This window comes from Mustela putorius, unplaced genomic scaffold, assembly GCF_011764305.1.
Source record: "Mustela putorius furo isolate JIRA1106 unplaced genomic scaffold, ASM1176430v1.1 tig00004033_pilon_pilon_pilon, whole genome shotgun sequence".
NCBI lineage: Eukaryota > Metazoa > Chordata > Mammalia > Carnivora > Mustelidae > Mustela > Mustela putorius.
This window is the reverse complement of record NW_025422169.1, coordinates 4,126,742-4,145,298: the sequence shown is the minus strand read 5'-3', so window position 1 is coordinate 4,145,298 and position 18,557 is coordinate 4,126,742. Positions and strand designations below refer to the sequence as shown.

Genomic DNA, 18,557 nt, shown 5'->3' with positions numbered 1-18,557 from the left:
GGGAAGCTGTGTACAAGCAGGTTTGTCGCTGCTTTGTGGACAGTAATTTGGAAACAACCTGAGTGTCCGCTTGGAGGGAACGGCTTGAATCAGACGTGAGAAGAGCAATGCGGTCCTACCCGGTGTGGCACTTCCGTGAACTAGATGGGAAGCAGCCCAAAGTACAACATTTATGTCAACAAATACCTGTAAAAGTATACCTAGCCTTCTGGGTCGTATGTGTAAACTTAAAGCCCTTTTAGGACAGATCAGAAAGGGTGCACTGGCTCCCCCGGGGAGGGGAGTAGAGACGACAGACGAAGGGGATTGCAGCAAGACCCCGTCCTATTTTGGAAGGATTTCCTGGTTTCATTGTCCCTCAGTTATTGGTGGGAACACGAGTGCTTATGTATTTTCTGTTCTGTTCTGCTGTAGGCAGACAGATCCTGTAAGAGAGAAAGCCAGATCAGTCCAGATACTAGATACAGGTTTTGCCACAATTAGATCCATAGCCCGTTGTGATCCAGAAAACAGGAAATCATAATTCCTTGGTCAGCAGGTATTTGTGATTTTACTCGTCTGCCACAGCTGTGTTAAATTCCGGGCACAGCAGACCAGACACTGGTCCCTGTGCCTCTGACTTTTCTAGTCTGGGAGGTTGTTAGCGTTTGGCTTGGTGTTCCCTGCGTGCCGGGCTCTGAGCACTTAGCGTGTGTCAGTGTCTCCTCTTCCCAACAGTCAGACCAACCAGGCGCTGCTGTCGCATCTGACGGGTGAAGAGACTGAGGCTCGAATAGCCCAAGCGTTTGCTCACTCGCTTAGCCACAAGCCCGGGAGGAGGGGACAGGCTGGTCCATGTGGGCACATCTTTCAAGGCTGCCGGTTCAGCTCACCTGGCTTGAAAAGGCAGCATGCGGATGATTTTTAATGGTTCTGGGACAGGTGGGCGTGAGATAAAAATCCAGACGCAGTCCTGAAATATCATTATTTCCTGTTTGCCCATTAAGCCCTTTTTTTCAAACTGCCCATTCTGTCAAGACTCTGGCCGAGCCGCTCTAAGCATCCTGTCTTGCTGACGGCCTGACTGGCGGGGGGCCGCCAAAGAGCCGAGGGCACTCGGACAGTCGGTGCTTGTCTCCCGTGAGGACTCTGCCATGTCCAAAGAGCGTTTTCTGCTCCGGCACCGGCGGAGTTTCCAAGCTGAGCGCAGTGGAGACGTGGCGGGGACCCTCGTCCCCCTCGGAGCGCAGGGTCCGCGGTGACCCTCTCCCCCCGCTCTCCGTTTGTGCGCAGGAGTACTTCCTGCAGGCGGAGCTGACCAGCGCCGTTTTGAAGACCGGAGTGGTGCGCTGCTGCGTGGGCCAGTGCAACAACGCCATCCCCGTGGACACCGTGCTCACCATGAGGAAGCTCCCCATCACTTACGTACGTGGCCTCGGCAGCCTGGGCTTTCTGTCGCGTTCCATTTGGTCGTGGGTGGCGTCTTAGGCGCGAGCATGGCCTGGCGGGTTGGGCTGTGGCCCGGCGCTTACAGGACCACAGTTTCCCTGGAGGGCCCGCTCCGGTTCGCCTCGGTCCTCCTCCCCGTGCCTCGATCAGTTCAGCTTGCTGCCCCCCCCCCCCCGGGAATCTGATAGAGTCGAGTTGACCCTGCATGGCCGTGTTGCATGTCTGCAAACATCAGAACGCTAACGCTTCGTCTCTTGGGGTCTCAAGAGTTCCGCTGTCTGATCGTCCACCTGACCTCTTTCTCTTCCCCCCTGCAGAGCAACAGGAAGGAAAACAAGGGAGGCTACCTCTGCCACTCGTGTGCGGAGCAGCGCGTCGGGCCCTTGGCCTTCCTGACGGCCTCCCCCGAGCAGGTGCACGCCATGGAACGCACCGTCGAGAACATAGTGCTTCCCAGACACGAAGCCCTGCTCTTCCTGGTCTTCTGACAGCCGAGAGGCGCTTTCTCCTGGTACCGAATGCCTTGTGTGGACTCGAGTTGCCTGAAGAAAGCCTGTGCAGGGTAGGGTCGTCACTCACCCGGGACTCTGAATTCACGCACAGGGCATCTTCAGAGGAGGACGAAGCCAACAAGAGCTGGACGTGCCGTTTCTCCATTCCCTGTAGGTAGCCAGTTTCTGCTGCCCCTGCTCTCTGCACATCAGGCTGGGGCACGGGGGATGTTCTTTTGATAAAAAAAACATTTTATGTATTTAAACTTTTATTACAAGGTTTCAATTAAACAGGCACTGTAGCACTGGCGTACCTCTGTGTGACCCCTGGCCGCAGCCCTGTGGTTTTTGAACCTTCTCCGACTTTCTGTCTTTCCTGCTCACTCTCCCACACCTGGGTCCCTGCTCACGTGGCGCACCAAGCAGAGTGTGAGACTTCACGGCCGGGCCATGAGCGACGGCTGGAAACACAAGGGGGTTTTGTGCCGTGGGGAATCACACATGAAGAGACATAGCGTGTGCCTTCCTCGTTACACGGGGGGCACAGCAGCATAGTACACGAGATGACAAGTGCAGAGTGACAGGAGCCAGACTTCTGTGTTTCCCAGCCGTAGAACTGGGGGTCAGAAATGCTTGACAGAGAAGTGGAGCTGTCTGGCCCCTGTGGGGGTGGGTGGGGCCTAGGGAGACACGGGGGCTTTGTACCTGGTTCGCTGCCTGGGGACGCTGGGCGCAGGTAGTAAGACGGTTCTTACAGAAACTGGTGACAGAACTGCCATCGTCCAGATGTACATGGATCTGGTATTTGTACGTTTTTGCCACATGGCACGTCAGGGACGCAGATGGCAGGTGGGGGAGTTGGCGCGGCCTTGCCCAAAGAGCTCGGCACACCTAGGCCCTGAGCCCACCACGCGGCGTCTGGAGCGGGCCTCGTAGCTGCCATGGTCACAGCCTCCCTTTAGCCGCCTCCAGCTGGTGGAGCTCAGTGCCGGCCGGTGAGTAGAGCGGCGCTGTCGGGGGGGCCCAGGGGTGCTCTCAAGGGCGAAGGCCAAGTTCAGGTCCGCACATCGAGGAGTGAGGAGCGTTCACACGATGGGAATCCGAAGGCAGACGTGGGAGACTTGAATGGCCGTGGGACGGGGCTGTTGCGTCCGCTCGGCCCGGATTCCCGGCCTCGCCTTACGTAATGCTCGGCGGGTGACCCAGAGTAAGAGAGCGCGTGGGAGGACTGTGGATCTGGGTCGGTCACAGTTTTCACTGTCCTTCCAGAGCGGGCGTGGGGGGAGGGACAGTCAGCAAGAGTTCACCCACGTGTTTTCTGGAAATGAAGTTGTGCCTGCCAGAGGGTTAGCCGTGCCTTTGTTGGAGAATCATCAAGTCTCCGAACCGTCCCGGAGCGCCGGCGGCGGGGCACGCGCTGCGTGTGGCGCCGCTCCCAGAGACGCAAGTGCAAGTGCAATGGTAGCGGAGATGAACCGGCTGCGGGGGGGAGGGCTGCACCGGCCGGCGTGCAAGCCACAGGGCAGGTCGGAGGGCTGCCGACCCGAGTGATGCTGGAGCTGCGTTTAACAACAGGACAGGCGGCTAGCTGGCTGTTCGAGACTGGGAAGCTTTTCTAGGAGGAAGGGACAGCAGGAAGGACAGACGGACGGCGCGGCCGGGACACCGTGTCAGGACTAGCATTTTGGCACTAGTTTCAAAAAATAACAGAATCTAGGAATATTAATACTGATGATTTCATTTTTCAAGTGTTGTTTGTTTGTTTGTTTTGAGAGAGTGCCTGAGCGTGGAGTGAGGAGGGGCAGTGGGAAGGGGAGAGAGGATCCTAAGCAGGCTGCCTGCTGAGTGTGGAGCCCCATTACGGGCCTCGATCTCATGACCTTGAGATCATGACCTGAGCCGAAATCAAGAGTCAGACGCTCAAGTGACTGTGCCACCCAGGCGCTTCTCAAGTGTTAAGAATTTTTTAAAAAGGAGTGAAGCTAAATATTTGGTGTGTTTCAAATAGAAAAAGAATTTTTACATGGCAGTAAAAATATAAGTTTAAAAAATAAGTTAAATATCCATCATCATTTTAATAGGAGCGATTGGATGAGAAAAATAAATGCATTACTCAAAAACATAAACACCACATGAAAATGAAAATATATTCAGTCTCTTTAAAAGTGAGTCTTTAAAATAAGAGGCTTTCATGATTTTATTGAGTTGTGAATGGTTTTTTGTGCAAGGTTTTCGGTAGTCTTTTTTTTTTTTTAATTGTTGACCCACAATAACTGGGGGAAGAGTAAGAAAATAGTTAAAAGCTAGTTCTGAATTTTTATTTTGGCTCATTACTTTTTATTAATTTCTTTTATTTGATACTCGGGGAGATCTTTTTGGTTCTTCAGGAATTTTCAGTCTATTGCTAGCCAGCTCTGGCTTTTCATTTCAAAGAAAGCTTCCGATTGATCTCCACCTTCTCTGTGTTGACCGTGTGTGTGTGTGTGTGTGTGTGTGTGTGTGTGTGTGTGTAGATTCTGATGCAGTTGCCGATATAAACACGAATGCTGTCATGTGTGGAAGGTATTTGAAATAAAATAAAAATTATTCTTGCAGTGTAAGTGTCGAGATACCTCAGTGTATCGTAGACTGGGCGTTAATTTGTTCCTTCTTGTAATTACTCTCAAGACATAAATCAGATTTTAAATTTCTAAGAAGATAATGAGGTGATGGTATTGGGGCAACCTATAACACCTCTTGATAGGTGTTTTCAAATATCACATCATACCAACAGCTGGATGTGCCCACTGAAGGTGTGAGGCCGTGGGACGTGTGTGGCTGGGGTGTGTGGCTGGGGTCCAGTGCGCGCACAGTAGCCGCGGGCTCGCAGGGGGCCAGGCCGGCCTTCTAGGGCCTCGAACAGCAGGCCAGGGATCTGAATGTGATTTGGAAAAACTCTGAGGAATCACTGAAGATTTTAAGACCTCAGATTGTCTTTTGGGAAAGAGAGCATGGCAGTCACGTCCTTCCAACTATGCAGGGGGTGTAGCTCTGCACAGAGGGTGTGTTGCTGGACCAGGGAAACTGCAGTGGACTGTTAGGAGCGCTGGTGACTAGACAAGTGGTTCTCGGAGTGTGGTCCCCAGATGAGCAGCACCGACGTCACCTGGGAACTTGTCAGAAATGCAGATTCTCAGCCTGGGTCGCACACTGACATTTAGGCCCAGCCGTTGGTGTTTGACAAGCCCCACAAGCGATCCCGTGGCACGCAAAAATTTTGAGAACTCCTGTTCTTGATGTTAAGAAGGTGGAACCAACGGGACCGTGAAAGTGCTGAGATGAGGGTGGACAGTGGCAGGGTCTCAGCGGGACCCCCGGTCGTGTGGCTTATCGGCTACAGGGTCTGCATGGGGCCTCTGTCGTCTGGCTTCCTGCAGGGTGGGTGAGGACACCCTCCACGGAGGCAGACCAGGGGAGATTTCATAGACTTGTGAACGCAGGGATGACCTCAGTGTTTAGCATGTTGAATGTGGGGTGTCAGTGTGGCGTGTTGAATTTGGGGCACTTAATTCCAAGTAGATTTGTCCCGGAGGCTATTCGGGAAACGGATCCATACTTGAGCACGCCGCTTCGGGCTGGAAATAGAGGTCTTAGGGTTGCGAGTTTGTAAGTGGCGGTGAAGGTCGTTCAGTTTAAGGGTCTTGTGCTTATTCCAGCAGAATGGCGCCGGAAGCCCAGACTTGGGGTGAGGTAAGGGGGAGGACTCGTGAAGCGAGTGACACCTGGTTCCCGGAGACCGAGTTACCACGAGGAGGCCAGGACAGCACTTAAACGGCAGTGCGCGGTCAAGTGAAGGTCAAGCGAAGGTTGAGTGAAGTCCGCGGCCGCTTAGCGTGCGCTGGTTCAGTGAGGCCAGAAGCCACCGGGCGGTCGGGGGTGCGGGGGACTCCAGGGGACTGGGTGGACAAGACATGTCTTCTGAAACCACACCAAAGTGGCAGTAAAAGGATATATATTTTTTTTAAGGCATAAACCTGTAAGGGCAAAGAAAACAAAAAGGAGGTAAAATTATAACATTTTATAAAAGTTATAAAATTTTGGCAGTTGGAAAGAGGTAAGTGAGTGGTGACTGACTTATTAGCTCATCGAGTAAACGGAGTCCTAAGCCCAAGAACTCTCAGAAGTTGTGGGCACTGATGGGCACTGATGGGCACTGATGACGCTGGGTGTTTCTGGAAGGAGAGGATAAAGGTGGAGCGAAAACCAGGAAGACTGGTAGGAAAGTTTATTTAGGTTCACCTGGGTGGCTCAGGCGGTTAAGCATCTGCCTTCGGCTCAGATCATGATCCCAGGGTCCTGGGACCGAGCCCTGTGTGGGGCTCCCTGCTCAGCACGGAGTCTGCTTCTCCCTCTCCTTCTCCTCCTCCCCCCACTCGTGCTGTCTCTCAAATAATAAAAAGTCTTTTAAAAAAGAATTTCTAAAAGCCAGCTAAGGGGCACCTGGGTGGCTCAGTTGGTTAAGTGTCCAACTCTTGATCTCAGCTCAGGTCTTGATCTCAGGGTCATAGGTTAGAGCCCTGTGTAGGGCTCTACTCTGGGAATGGAGCCTCATTTTTTAAAAAAAGAAGAAGAAAAGGAAAAGAAATAAAAATAGTTTAGGGCCTCAGATTTCTGGGCAGCTTTTCATGCTCGACCGTAGCAGAAGGGCAGAGGCTTCACCTCTGGGTGGACGGTTGTCACGTAAGAGACTCGGAGTAGCTGAGGGCAGGGCCAGAGTGAAGACAAGGCCGTTGCCTGACTGTGCTGGGGCTCCGATAGCAGGAGGCCCTCGTGGGAGGCTCATGAACAGACGCGTATTCCTCAGGGTTCTGGAGGCTGGAGGTCCGAGATCAAGGTGTCAGCAGATCCCAGGTCTGGTGACCTCCTGCTTCTTGGTTCACAGACGACCATCTTTTTGCTGTGCCCTCATCTGGTGGGAGGGGCAAGGGCACTCTCCGGGGTCTCTTATAAATACTAACCCCGTTCGCGAGGGCCCCGCCATCATGACCTAATGACCTCCCAGCTCCTAATACCATCCCCTTTGGGGTTAGAATCTCAACATAGGAAGTTTACACACACACGTGCGGGCACACCTAGGCTCCGTGGGAGGGGGCCGGTTCCTTCGCTGGGGCGTGTAACCCGCTTGAGCAGAGATGCTGACGGTGACATCAGGGCTCCCTAAGGACATTGGCCAGCCAGATTACCCAGTGCCAAGAGCATATGGTCTTCGAACCACCCAAGTCCTCAGATCTTCAAACACATTTTTTAGTGTCTCACTCATATAGTAATAAACCAAGACTTGCCAAACATCTGAAAATTTCTAAGGTGAAGGTTGCATTTAGTTTGTTTTGATATCCAACTTTCATATCACAACAAGCTGAATCAGCTTGGAGAAAACAGCCCATGCAGGGAAAAGGAACCAGCTAAATTTCGTAAGTGTATTTAGAGAATAAAAGAAGACAGTGCAACCATGAAATAATAGGCTCAAGATATATATATATATATACACACACACACACATACACAGACATCTGTGAATATTTGAACATCATTGAAAGTGTAAAAAACCCCAATAGAATTGTTGGAAAGATAGAGAAAATATCCAGAAAGCAGAGCAAAAACAAACTGAAAAAAACAGGAAATACGTAGTCAGAACCAGTTGAAGCAGTTGAGCGTGTGAATAATAGAAGTTTCAGGAAGAAAGAGACAGAGGTTGGGAAATTTTTTAAAAAAATCATCAAAATTGCCCACAGCCAAATACACGAGTTTCCAGATTCACGTGCTCAGTAAATGGTCGCCAAAATGGATGAAAAACAGACCTACAGTGAGTTTGTTATAGTGAGATTTTAGGAACAGCAGAGGCAAAGATCCTCCAAGCTCCCAGAAAGAAAAAAGTCATCTGCAAATCCAATGTCTTCCGATTGCACGGCCAGCAGCACACGGAGCTCACCCCGCACAACTGAGGAGAAACCATTTCCAGCCCAGAATTCTGAACCGAGCCAAATGAGCAGCAGCATAGAGGCACGTCGGCACAGACATTTTGTCTACCAAGAAGCTTCTAGAAGATTGAATTGTACAACGTCAAGAGCAAACCAAGCAGGAGGAGGGCTCCCCTCCAGGAAACAAGCCATCGGAGGCGAAAGGGAGCGGAGGGCACCCCTCCTGTTCTGGAACCTTGGGAAGTACTTCACAGAAAGGGACAGAAAACTAAGCCTGTGGGGCAGAGGAACAAGGACACGATTAACTCTACTAACTAAAGCAGCAGGCTGTGTAGACGGGAATAAGGAAGGCAGGTCGTTCACTGCCTGGCGCACTAGCACACGGGTGTGTTTGCATAGGCTGCTTCGCCTCCGCGGGGGTCCAAGGTGGGGAGCCGGGGTTCAGAGGGGGGTGTGTTTGACCTTCAGCTTCCGCTGTAGGACGTTGGCTGCCGTGCCTGGAACGGAGAAATGGAAGTAGATGTCACTCAGGGCTTATCTAGAGATGCAGGACACACAGCAGACATCAGCTCAGAGATTCTCAAACAGCGTCCTCCCCGCGGGGGGTGCCTTTCCCGAAAGGTCTCTCATGTCGCGATTGGCGTGGACTCTGCCCGTATGACCGACCGTTAGAGTAGGGCGTCCCTGTGCACATAGACGGGGCTCCAGGGAGGCTGGGAACCGGAGGACAGTGGATGAGGGTGACGTGGCATCAGGGCAGGTCGTCTCGAAAGTGCGAAACTCGTGAGCGCGCCTCCGTGTTGGGTGGAAGATCGCAGAGGGGCCGGTGGACGGAGGACCCCGGCGGGGGGCGGCTGGGGGGGCGGCGAGGGCGGGGTTGGAGGGAGACAGGAAAGCCCCTCTAATGGCTAAGGAGGAAGTTTCAGGTGCTGTCACTCAGTCATCTTAGCATGTTTGTCCTGAAGTCGCCATGCGGGTCCCCCAGAGAGTGTGGAAGGTTGGAGGCTGATGTGGGGGTGACACGCGGAGGTGGACTGCCCGGCTCGACCTCAACACCACGCTTCTAGTGGCTGCGTACCCTTCCCCAGCTGCCCGCGCGACCGCAGAGAAGGCCAAGGGTTAGGCCCACACGCAGTTACTAGGCCCTGAACACACCAGTACCAGGGCCTGGGGCGGGGGTGGTGGGGGTGGTGGGGGTGGTGGGGGTGGGCGGGCTCCCCCTGTGCGAAAGCCCCGTCCGCAGCCTGTGTGGCCGGCCCTGCTGTCCTGTGGTGGGACCAGTCTGCCTCTGGGCCGGCCGCCTGCATGGGAAGGGGCTTGGACGGCCCTCGAGACCCCTTGCTGTCTGATGCTTTTCCTCCAGCCGGGTCTTTGCCACCCATTCTTCCCAACCCCCCTGCCCCGCTGGGCTTGAGGAATGCGGGGTACACTGAGGGGAGGGGGCTGCGAGCCGACTGCTTTGCATTGCCAGCGAATGGGTGCGGTAGAACCAACCCCAAATGAGGTGGCTGGAGTCCCTCCAGACCCTGCCCCCGACAGATGAAGACCTCACCTGAGGTCTTTCCATAAAGGCCTTCCCCTTAGGCTGCGAGGGCCTTCGGAGCCTCTGGAGGGAGCTGCCTTCCTCCCTGGGCTGCTTAATTGCAGATTCTCCGAGTGAGCCCGGTGGTGTTGGCCCCACATTCCCCACCACCCGTGATTCCATGTGTTTCCCGTTCCTAGGGGTTTGGACTGAGAGGTGGAGAGAGGAGTTTCAACCCTAACTGCCTCGGCCTGCGGACTCCATGGGACGGTTTGGTTCTGTCTCAAACATCCAAAGGCAGCTCTTGATTTCCTCCCCCGCCCGGCTGGCTCCTCCCTGGGCCCTTCCCCACGTCAGGAAAGAACCAACGCGCAAATCCTTTTGACCTGACCTCCCATGAATCTCAAGTCCCTGCATTTCTCTCCATCACCTGCGCTCTTGAACCGGTGCTCCCGTCGGGCCCGGCCTGTGGCCGCTCTGTGCTTTTGCCGATTCATCTTCTGCTGTCCACGAAGGAAGCACACCGGGTCTTCTTGCAATGAAGGTGAAGTTTCGTCAGCCTCCTGCTTAAAACCCCCCAGGGCTTCTTTCAAACTTGCACCTCGGGCAGAAGAGACGTCTGGTCTACCTTCAACTGAAGCTCATGTTTTAAGGGCCTCACTGAAGGCCCGAGAAGTACCCAACACAATATCAGCACCCCAGTTTCGTGGTTCCCTTCCTAAATGTCCAGCTCAGCGGTTCTGGATCTTTTTAAGTCATCACTTTCCTCACAGTATGTTTTCCTAATCTGGGCCCCCAGTAAAACAGGTGACATTTTAATCCGTTGCTTTATGACCACATAATAGAGGGGCCTGGCTTCTTAGCCAAAAGTAGTAGGGACCTTGCCCTGCCCTCTGTTCTACTGCCTCTGTGCAGCCAGTTCCCCATTTTAGGGTCTGTTAGGATGTCTCCCATTTTCTCTTAACAAATTCAGCATCAGATTTTGTATCACTTTTTTGGCCATAACCCAAAACAAAAACTCCAAAGGGCATTGAACGATAAACGCTATGATTTCCCCTAGGAGTGCAGAGGGGGACAGAGTGTAGGGCCGTGACAGAAGCCGCTCAGCTGTGGAGAAGCTGGGTTCTTTTGCCTCTGCCGTTTGCCTGGGCTGACTTCCCTGGTACAGGCTGTTTGCAGAGGTTTGGGGCAGGGCATCCAGACGCGCAGTGGCAGTGAGAAGCCCGTCTTCTGTGGCCAGGACACTTTCCTAGAAGCTTCCCCACCTCCATGGTGACAATCATCTGTCATCATCTATGGTCATGAGATGAGATGTCATCTCCTGGTGATGGTCGTCTGTCCATTCCTAAGCCAGGCGCTGGTGAGGGCATGGGTTCAGTTACTCAGGGTCTCCTTTCCTGGAGCTTGGGTTGTCCACTTCTCTGATGTGCATGGCTGTGTGGAAGAGAAGAAACACCCAAATGTTGGGACTTGTTTGAGAAGGAAGGGGAGGGTTAGGTAGCCGCCGGTGGCTGATTCTCCAGCATATAAACAGATCTCATTTTGGAAAATCCTCCTACACAGTAGACACACTTAGGACTTCATGTCCCTTACTCCATGTGGTTCCCCCAACAAAGCTGGAAAAGCAGGTAGTAGAAGGCTCTAGAGTGGTGGGCCCAGGCCACTGTGCTCAGCAGCACATAGATCAGAGCTCGGACTCCACCTCCCATGCCATCTCCAAACCCACGGTATTTGCACTGCCCCCATGGAAACCCTTGGAACAACGACTCTGCAAATAAACAAAAAACAACAGCATTTTTTAGGAACTGAGTGCATACAAGGCTTTCAGATGTTCTTAGCCATGACATTCTTCAGACATGACTCCTAATACAAGAGCGAGGCAGCTCTAATTAGTCAGGACTCAGGGCAGCAACTAGAGATCCTTCTCAGCTCCCCACCCTGGATAGCACCCAAGGCGCTTCTGGGAGCGAAGGCTTCTCGCAACACGCTGGCAACATGGACCGCCACGTACAGCCAGGCGGCCCCGGACCACTGGGTGCAGAGCCACTTGCGTGCCTTCTAGATCCCCTTTCTCTCAAAGGGGATTTTGAAGAATGACATGCTTCTTTTGTACTTCGTGCTTTTGGTCCTCTGCCCAAGGACTGAAGAAAGAGCCCTGGAAAGGTGACCATCTCGGTTCGTGGTGATGGCATCTACCGGGCTGTTGGTTGGAGCCAGGGAAGACCCTAGGACCAGTTCCTGTGAGACCTTTGCTCTTGAAGTCTCGCTCATTTTGATCTGTTCGACATGCGGTTACCCAGCAGTCATGCTGGGGCCCCGGTTCACAGGTGCCATCTGCCTTACTCTTCTCTCTGTGTCCCCACCTCTATCATTGGCCCTTGGAGAACCCCCCCCCCCTGCCTGTTTCTGTTTGCTTCGATCTCAGCCATGCTTCTTCATAAGTCCCACCACATCAGAAAGGACTCCCCACGTATCTGGGCCGTTTAGCGGTTTCTTTCCTCCTTTCCCGCACTTCTGCGACATTCCTTTGTTCATGACGCCGGTGGCATTGGTATTGACTAGACTGGTCTTAAGAGCTCTTTGTTTTGAAGGTTCTTTTTTTGGCCGGGCTGTAAGCACCTCAAGGATAAGTCGCAGGTCTTCAGTTTCCGCATCTCCAGTGCCTAGAGAGAGAGGAGAGACACATGCCAGTCACGGAGCACTTTCAAGTATCCCTCTTGTTCCTCACCTCGGTGGGAGGGACCGTCCATCTGTCACTTCCTCTTTAAAGACGGAATACCAGGGTGTGTGACTTCAGGGATTCTTCCAAGCTGACGAGGCCAGAAGGAAAGCTTCTAAGCTTTCCCAGGTCTTCTAAGTCCTGCGCTCCTTCCGCTGCACAAAAGTAGTCGCAAGCAAATGCCACAGTTCCAGGGCGCACAGCGAATGTTCCGGGAGCTCAGAGCCAGGGGATTTTGTACTTTGGAATAGTTACTGAAGGCCGCCCGGAGAAGGTAGAAACCAGGCTGCCTCTTGGAGAGTAGACTGGGTGTGGAGAGGATGGCCCAGGAATGACCATGAGCTGATCAGGAGCAACGTGCCTGGCCCGCAGAAGACAACAGGACAGTTCCCGGGAGGCAAAGGCAAGCGCAGTGAGGGTGGCAGCACGGAGCGAGGCTCCGGACGGCCTCTGTGGGAGCCGAGTCTCTTTCTTCCCTTGCGGACCCCGAGTCCGGAGGTGGGTCACCAGGAGAACAGGCTTCCTCTTGCGAGATTACTCCTGAGCCCAGGAAATAGTATTACCTCGAAGTGAGGAGCTGCGTTGCCAGACAAAACTGGGGGCTGATTCTGAGGACCAGGTGGGGTAAATGCGGGAGAGGGGGTCCTTGGGAGCCCTGCACACTTCCCCCGGACCTTCATTCCAATATTGCCCGGTCCGCGTCAGCTACGAAACCTGGCAGGCTGTGAACTCGCTAACGTGACTCAACAGCAGGAGGACGCAGACTCTCAGTCTGGGTTTGCAGCCCTCCTGGCTCTGCTCTCCGAAGGATGAGCTCCAGCCTGGGCTTAGAAGTCTCTAGGCTTCCATCTGTGGCTCGAATGGAGACCTTCAGGATTTGAGCTTGTTACTCTGTTTTCTCAATTGTTCCCTGCCGCTAACAGCAGCCACCATCTACGGCCTGGACTTTCCTGACCCCGTGGTCTTTCAGGATGGCGCAGTGCTGTCCCCCAGAGCTGGGCCCTCACAGTGGGCGTGCCGTTCCCGGTGACTTTCGGGAACTAATTCCCTGCCTGCCGTGGGCTGCTGGGTTCGCATCTCGGAGTATTAGGGGGACTGTCACTGCTTCCTACCCTCTCCCTCAGCCTGTCACGGCTCGTCCCCATTTCTCTCCTTCTCTCATTGCAATATGCTCTCGCTTCCAGAGTCCCTGCCAGTTGGGAACTTTTCAGCGACAAGTAATGGAAACTGGGTCTGTTCTAAGGAAAAAAGAAACTATTCTGAAAGAATGTTGGGAGCTCACAGAATCGTGGGAAGTTGGAGGATTCGGTGTGGATGACGGAGACAAACCAGAGCCAAGAAACAGTACGGCGAGCTTCTGATGGTCTTGAAGCATTGCTGGCTGCCGCCGTAGCAGGTCCGCATAGCTTCTGAGTTCTAACTGGGTGAGGGTCCCAGACCCGGCTGGGAGCAGGAGAGGGGATATCTGCCTTTCTAGGTGAGGGGGCACTGAGGCAATCCAGCGCCACAGTACGAGCGAGCAGAATGGCTGGATTTACAGACCGGCTCTCAGGGGAGAAAGGAGCCAGAATTCCCTATAAAGGGAGTGTTGTAACTTTATAAATTCTAGGAAAAGAGCTGCCCGTTGAATTCCTGTACGGTTTGAATCTGGCCTGGTCTTCAAGGAGCATAGGTTTGTGGGAAAACAAACTCGGGATTCTCTGTTACATTCTCGACACGCTGAGGCTAATAGTAAAAGGTCCTTCCTTGAGGACGAAAATGGATTGGATGGTTAGAAACACGGAGAGACCCTTAAATGCGTCTCTTTGGTGTCTGCTCCTTTCCTAATGTCCGAAAGATTGAAAAAGAAGACGATAATTGTTACTTATGAGGCAAGGAAAAAAGCAGACCAAAAAGACAGAGAGCGATCCGTTTTCTCTGTGGCAGATGTTGCGGACGGCGGGAAACGAAAGTGGAGAAAACTGAATTACGGCGCTCTCAGCCAGTTGACAGATGCGGGCTAAAGGTGTGTCCGTTGAAGAACTTTCAAATCCTCTTCCACCAAAAAAATAAAAAGATGGACCCAGTCCCCCCCGCAGGCACCCCTGGATCATCCAGCTGTCGGGACTTTATTGGCATGTACCGAGTGCCAAAGATCGGAACCCAGATTCCGTGTCTCTGATGGCCCCAGAAAGTATTGCGGGAGAGAGTCTCCAAAGATAGATTCCACTGATGCCTTTTGTTGCTCCCCCTCCCCTTATCTGGCTGCCTGGGGACTTGCGCTGACCAAGCAAATGCAACAGAAGTGACATGTGGCGGTCCCTCCCCTAGCCTTCAAGGGGCCTGGCAGTTTCTTCGGATGCGTCCGAGCCGCCATGCTGTCGGGAAGCCCCGGCTCGCTCAGAGGCTGCTGAACCGTGGGAAGAGCCGGGGAAACCTCTCAGACCTTCCGGCTCAGCCCAGCGCCTGTTTGCTGCCAGATAAGACACAGCCGCCTGGCTGAGCCCCGCTGGCCCGCCGAGACCCTCAACAGTGGGGTTTCCAGCTTCTTCCCCCATTTTGCATCCTCCTTCTCCCATTTTGGGGATTGCTCTTTGTCTTTTTGCTGTCTTTTTGGTGGGGTCTGCAGCAGCAGGTAACTAGAGCAAGGAGCGTCGTTCCGGCTCAGTCGGCAGGACCCTGCCCCAGGCTGAAGAATCAGAGGCTTTCAGGTAGGAGAGGGGAAGGTGGTGATTCGGAAAGCTCTGGCGTGCAGCCTCCTGAGAGCGGGGAGACGGGAGGGACTAGGAAGGGGCCGGGGTGCAGCAGGAGCCGGGTGCCTCCCCCTCCCCCCTGCCTGCTGCTCGCTGCCCGTGGAACTCACACCCACCTTCCTCCTGGGGCTTGTCCCTGCTCTCCGCGTCCTCCTCCTCACTTCTGGTCCCTGTGTCCCCCCCCCCACCCCCCACCAACAAGACCCTCTGGCATCAGCAAGTACTATTTTCAGGTAAAATGGGGACCGAATGCGAGGTAGTGCTTGGACTTGTCAAGGCAGCCCCGAAAGGGGCCGCCCCCTCCCCGAGGTCGTCATATTAGTTTTCCAAAGATGATGGTGAACCAGAAGCCTGAGTCCGTGAAGTACCCCTATGACTTAACACTTTGACCCCCAGGAGAAGCCTTGCAAACTTCTGGTTTTACTGGATGCATTTGTGTGTGTGTGTGTGTGTGTGCCAAGTTGTGTCTTCTGTGAAATTAGTTTTGGAAATCACAAGGGTCAAACTTTTAAAACGTACAAAGAACAAAATGGATCCAGTTAATGGTAAACTCAAGAAACGTAGGAGCAAACAGCTGAAGAGAGAAGCAAAACATTTAGCTCATCAGGCAGGTTCAGGATAGCGGAGTGATTAAACCCACAAATACAGCGGCTCCGCTCATGTGTCAGCAATGAGTTTCCTCTCGTTGGGCAAGAATTTGCAGGCTGGGAAAGTGGGCGTCGTTCTAAACGCCCAACACCGGCCGCGTGAAATTCGTACCCTTCCTTCAATTTTGATGAAACCATAGAGATTGGTGATGTGAAGAAGTTAGTAGGGAATGGCCCTTGGCGAGCTGAGCCTGCTGGCGGCCCGTGGATGGTCGCCGAGCCGGGGTCCCACTTTCCATAGGCCCGTGAAGGTGGCCTGACCATGCCGCCGCCCCCGGCTGGGTTCTGGCTGGGGCTGCGCCTCTCCTGCCCCATCGCCCTTCCTAAGTGTTGCCCAGCCCCGCACTAACTGAGCCGTGTGACCTTGGGCAAGTCAACCTCCAGAGACCTCAGCTTCCTCATCTATAAAATGAGGAGGTGGCATGAGGCCCCGATTTTGTAAATAAATGTTAATTAAAAAAAGAAAGAACAGTGCAGGGAAAGAGACAGTGTGTGTGCGAGGCACCCGTGGGCCATACCCTGCCACTTGTTGCTTCTCACGGGGAAATCTTTTGAGAGATTCTCCAAACCTGTGATCGGATCCAGTTTTAGGGAAGGTTTTTATTTTATTTTATTTTATTTTATTTTTTAATTATTTTTCTTTTAGAAAAAAAAAAAGCCAAAGTCAACCATTTGAGACTCTGCATTCCCACTCTTTCTTCTCTTTTATTTGTGGCACATTTCTTCTCAGTGATTTTTTTTTTTTTTTGTATTGAAAATAGATATTTTGTTTATACAAGGCAGAGTTTCAAAATAACAGTTACATAAAATATGTAGATATAATGCATAAGGAGTATAAATAGAAATGCATATACATGAGAAATGTCCCCGCATATACATGGGAAATGTCCCCGCATATACATGAGAAATGTCCCCGCATATACATGGGAAATGTCCCCGCATATACATGAGAAATGTCCCCGCATATACATGGGAAATGTCCCCGCATGTACATGAGAAATGTCCCCGCATATACATGGGAAATGTCCCCGCATATACATGAGAAATGTCCCCGCATATACATGGGAAATGTCCCCGCATATACATGAGAAATGTCCCCGCATATACATGGGAAATGTCCCCGCATATACATGAGAAATGTCCCCGAGTTCCATGTCCTTCCTTCTGGATCCTTACGTCGAGCGGATTCACGCAGCACGATACCTCCCTGCTTCCTTCCAGTTCATGCTCGAGCCTCCATAGGGGGATAGCGATTTGGAGCTGCCAACGCTCTTGTCATCCTTGTAGACATCCCTTAAGCCAGCAGAAGGGACCTAACTGTCTTAGCGTCTCAGGCATTTTTCTTTTCTTTGTAAACTTCAAGTCCGGATGAGGGGCAGAATGGTCAGGCTGCTAAGCTATCCTGCATAAATGTCACATGAAATAAAAGGAAAGCCGAGGCTTTCAGCCAGTGCCAGGAGAGCTTCAGCTGCTGGGATCTGGGGAAGTCAGCCCTGCACCCGAGGCTGGGCCAGGAGGGTCCTGAGCATCCATCCTGAGACTGGACAGCAGAGGAGGTGTCTTACCTGGGAGCCATCGATACAATGACGCCGAGACGTCTGCCTTATCATCCCGATGGGCTCTCTGCTGGCACCCAAGATCTTGAGTCATTTCCAGGTCCTCTTCGGCTAGGGCAGGGTCGGTGCCTTCGCTCGAGCCTCTGCTGCCCTCAGTCTCTCCCTGGAGTGTCCTAGGTCGTGTGGGTAGTTTTCTGCGTCCTCCGCTCTGCCACTGGTTCCCCTGTTCATTGGCATCTCTTCCATGCTTTCCATTTCAACACCGGGTGTCTGCGCAGTGTGCCTGTAAAGCAGATCATTCACAGGTTTTGAAAAGAGAGGGTCGCCCTCAACACGAGTGAACAGACGGTTCCTGTTGAACACTCAGATGGGGAAAGCCTAGCTCACCTCCATTCAGGGCTGGCATTGAAATCTGACTTTGGTATTTTAAGCCACTCATCCGTCAGAGATTCCCCGTGCTGTCGGAGCAGCATACCCCCTCTTTTCCAGTCCTCGGCTAAAAAGCAGTAGTTCAGACGGCAGCAACAAAAAGGAGAGAGTAACCTGGAGCCCGGCAAAGCCAGACACGATCATCTTGCTGAAAATGATGCAATGGGCACAAAGCTTTTTAAACAGTTCTTGGTACCTGGTATGTGTTTAAAGAAACCAGTCCCTGAGCAACCAAGATGGTGAAGGCAGAACATCTTAATCCCACGTGTCTCCCTGTCACTGAAGGACTCGTGCTTTTAGACCCCGAGTATCTGGGTCGGCAGTTTCTTCCATGGGTTTTGTCATCTACCTCTTGAGGACAGACAACACTTTAAGACATTTCAAAGTAAATACTTTGAAGCCAAAGAAAACAAAAACACCAGTTGGAAGAGAGAGCTGCTCCCCATGTTCAGTGCAGAGTTATTTGTCCCAGCCGAGATGTGGAAGCAAACTAAGTGTCCATCGATAGAGAAATGGATTAAAAAAAGATGTATTTATATATACAAGATAGAATATTACTCAGCCATAAAAAATAATGCGATCTTGCCACTTGCAACAACATGAATTGACCTAGAGGGTAGAGTGCGAAGTTAAATAAGTCAGACAGAGAAAGACAGATAGCATATGATCTCACTCATTTGTGGAAAGAAAACAAGCCATACAGAGAACAAACTGGTGATTGCTAGAGGGGCGGGGCTGGGGGGCAGGTGAAATGGGGGAGGGGATTCAGAGGCACAAACTTCTGGTTGCAAAATAACTAAGTCACGGGGCTGTCACGTATGGCACAGGGAATAGAGTCGGTCATGGTGTATTAACTTTGTGTGGCATCTGGCAGTAATTAGCCTTCTCATGGGGATCATTTCATGATGCATGAAAATGCTGAATCAGTGGGATTTACACCTGAAACTAATAGGCTCCTTGGTGTCCGCCCCCTTCAGTTACCAAGTACGTAAACGCGTTGAGCTCCGTGGAGTGGAGGGAGTCCTAAGCTATAGTCAGGACTCTAGGCCAGTGTACTGAAAATGATTCGCTGAAAG

The 18,557-nt window shown here is 52.5% G+C and overlaps 2 protein-coding genes and 1 long non-coding RNA gene across 8 annotated transcripts in view; 2 read left to right on the top strand and 1 right to left on the bottom strand.

Annotated features, from left to right (window-relative positions):
- The window catches only part of FBH1 (F-box DNA helicase 1), a 48,112-nt gene extending 45,880 nt beyond the window's left edge, over positions 1–2,232 (top strand). For all 5 annotated transcript variants that reach the window (XM_045072381.1, XM_045072380.1, XM_045072382.1 and 2 more), the window contains 2 exons: positions 1,273–1,404; positions 1,746–2,232. In XM_045072381.1, coding sequence (XP_044928316.1) covers positions 1,273–1,404; positions 1,746–1,916 — 303 coding nt within the window. In that variant the 3' untranslated portion in view covers positions 1,917–2,232. The remainder of the gene's footprint in view (positions 1–1,272; positions 1,405–1,745) is intronic.
- Positions 2,233–9,094: 6,862 nt separating this feature from the next.
- Positions 9,095–14,158, top strand: LOC123389780. The gene is made up of 2 exons (XR_006604417.1): positions 9,095–13,513; positions 14,044–14,158. It is a non-coding gene; the product is annotated as an uncharacterized LOC123389780 (long non-coding RNA).
- A 1,996-nt stretch (positions 14,159–16,154) lies between these two features.
- The window catches only part of IL15RA (interleukin 15 receptor subunit alpha), a 48,087-nt gene continuing 45,684 nt past the window's right edge, over positions 16,155–18,557 (bottom strand). For both annotated transcript variants that reach the window (XM_045072330.1, XM_045072329.1), the window contains one exon: positions 16,155–17,335. In XM_045072330.1, coding sequence (XP_044928265.1) covers positions 17,164–17,335 — 172 coding nt within the window. In that variant the 3' untranslated portion in view covers positions 16,155–17,163. The remainder of the gene's footprint in view (positions 17,336–18,557) is intronic.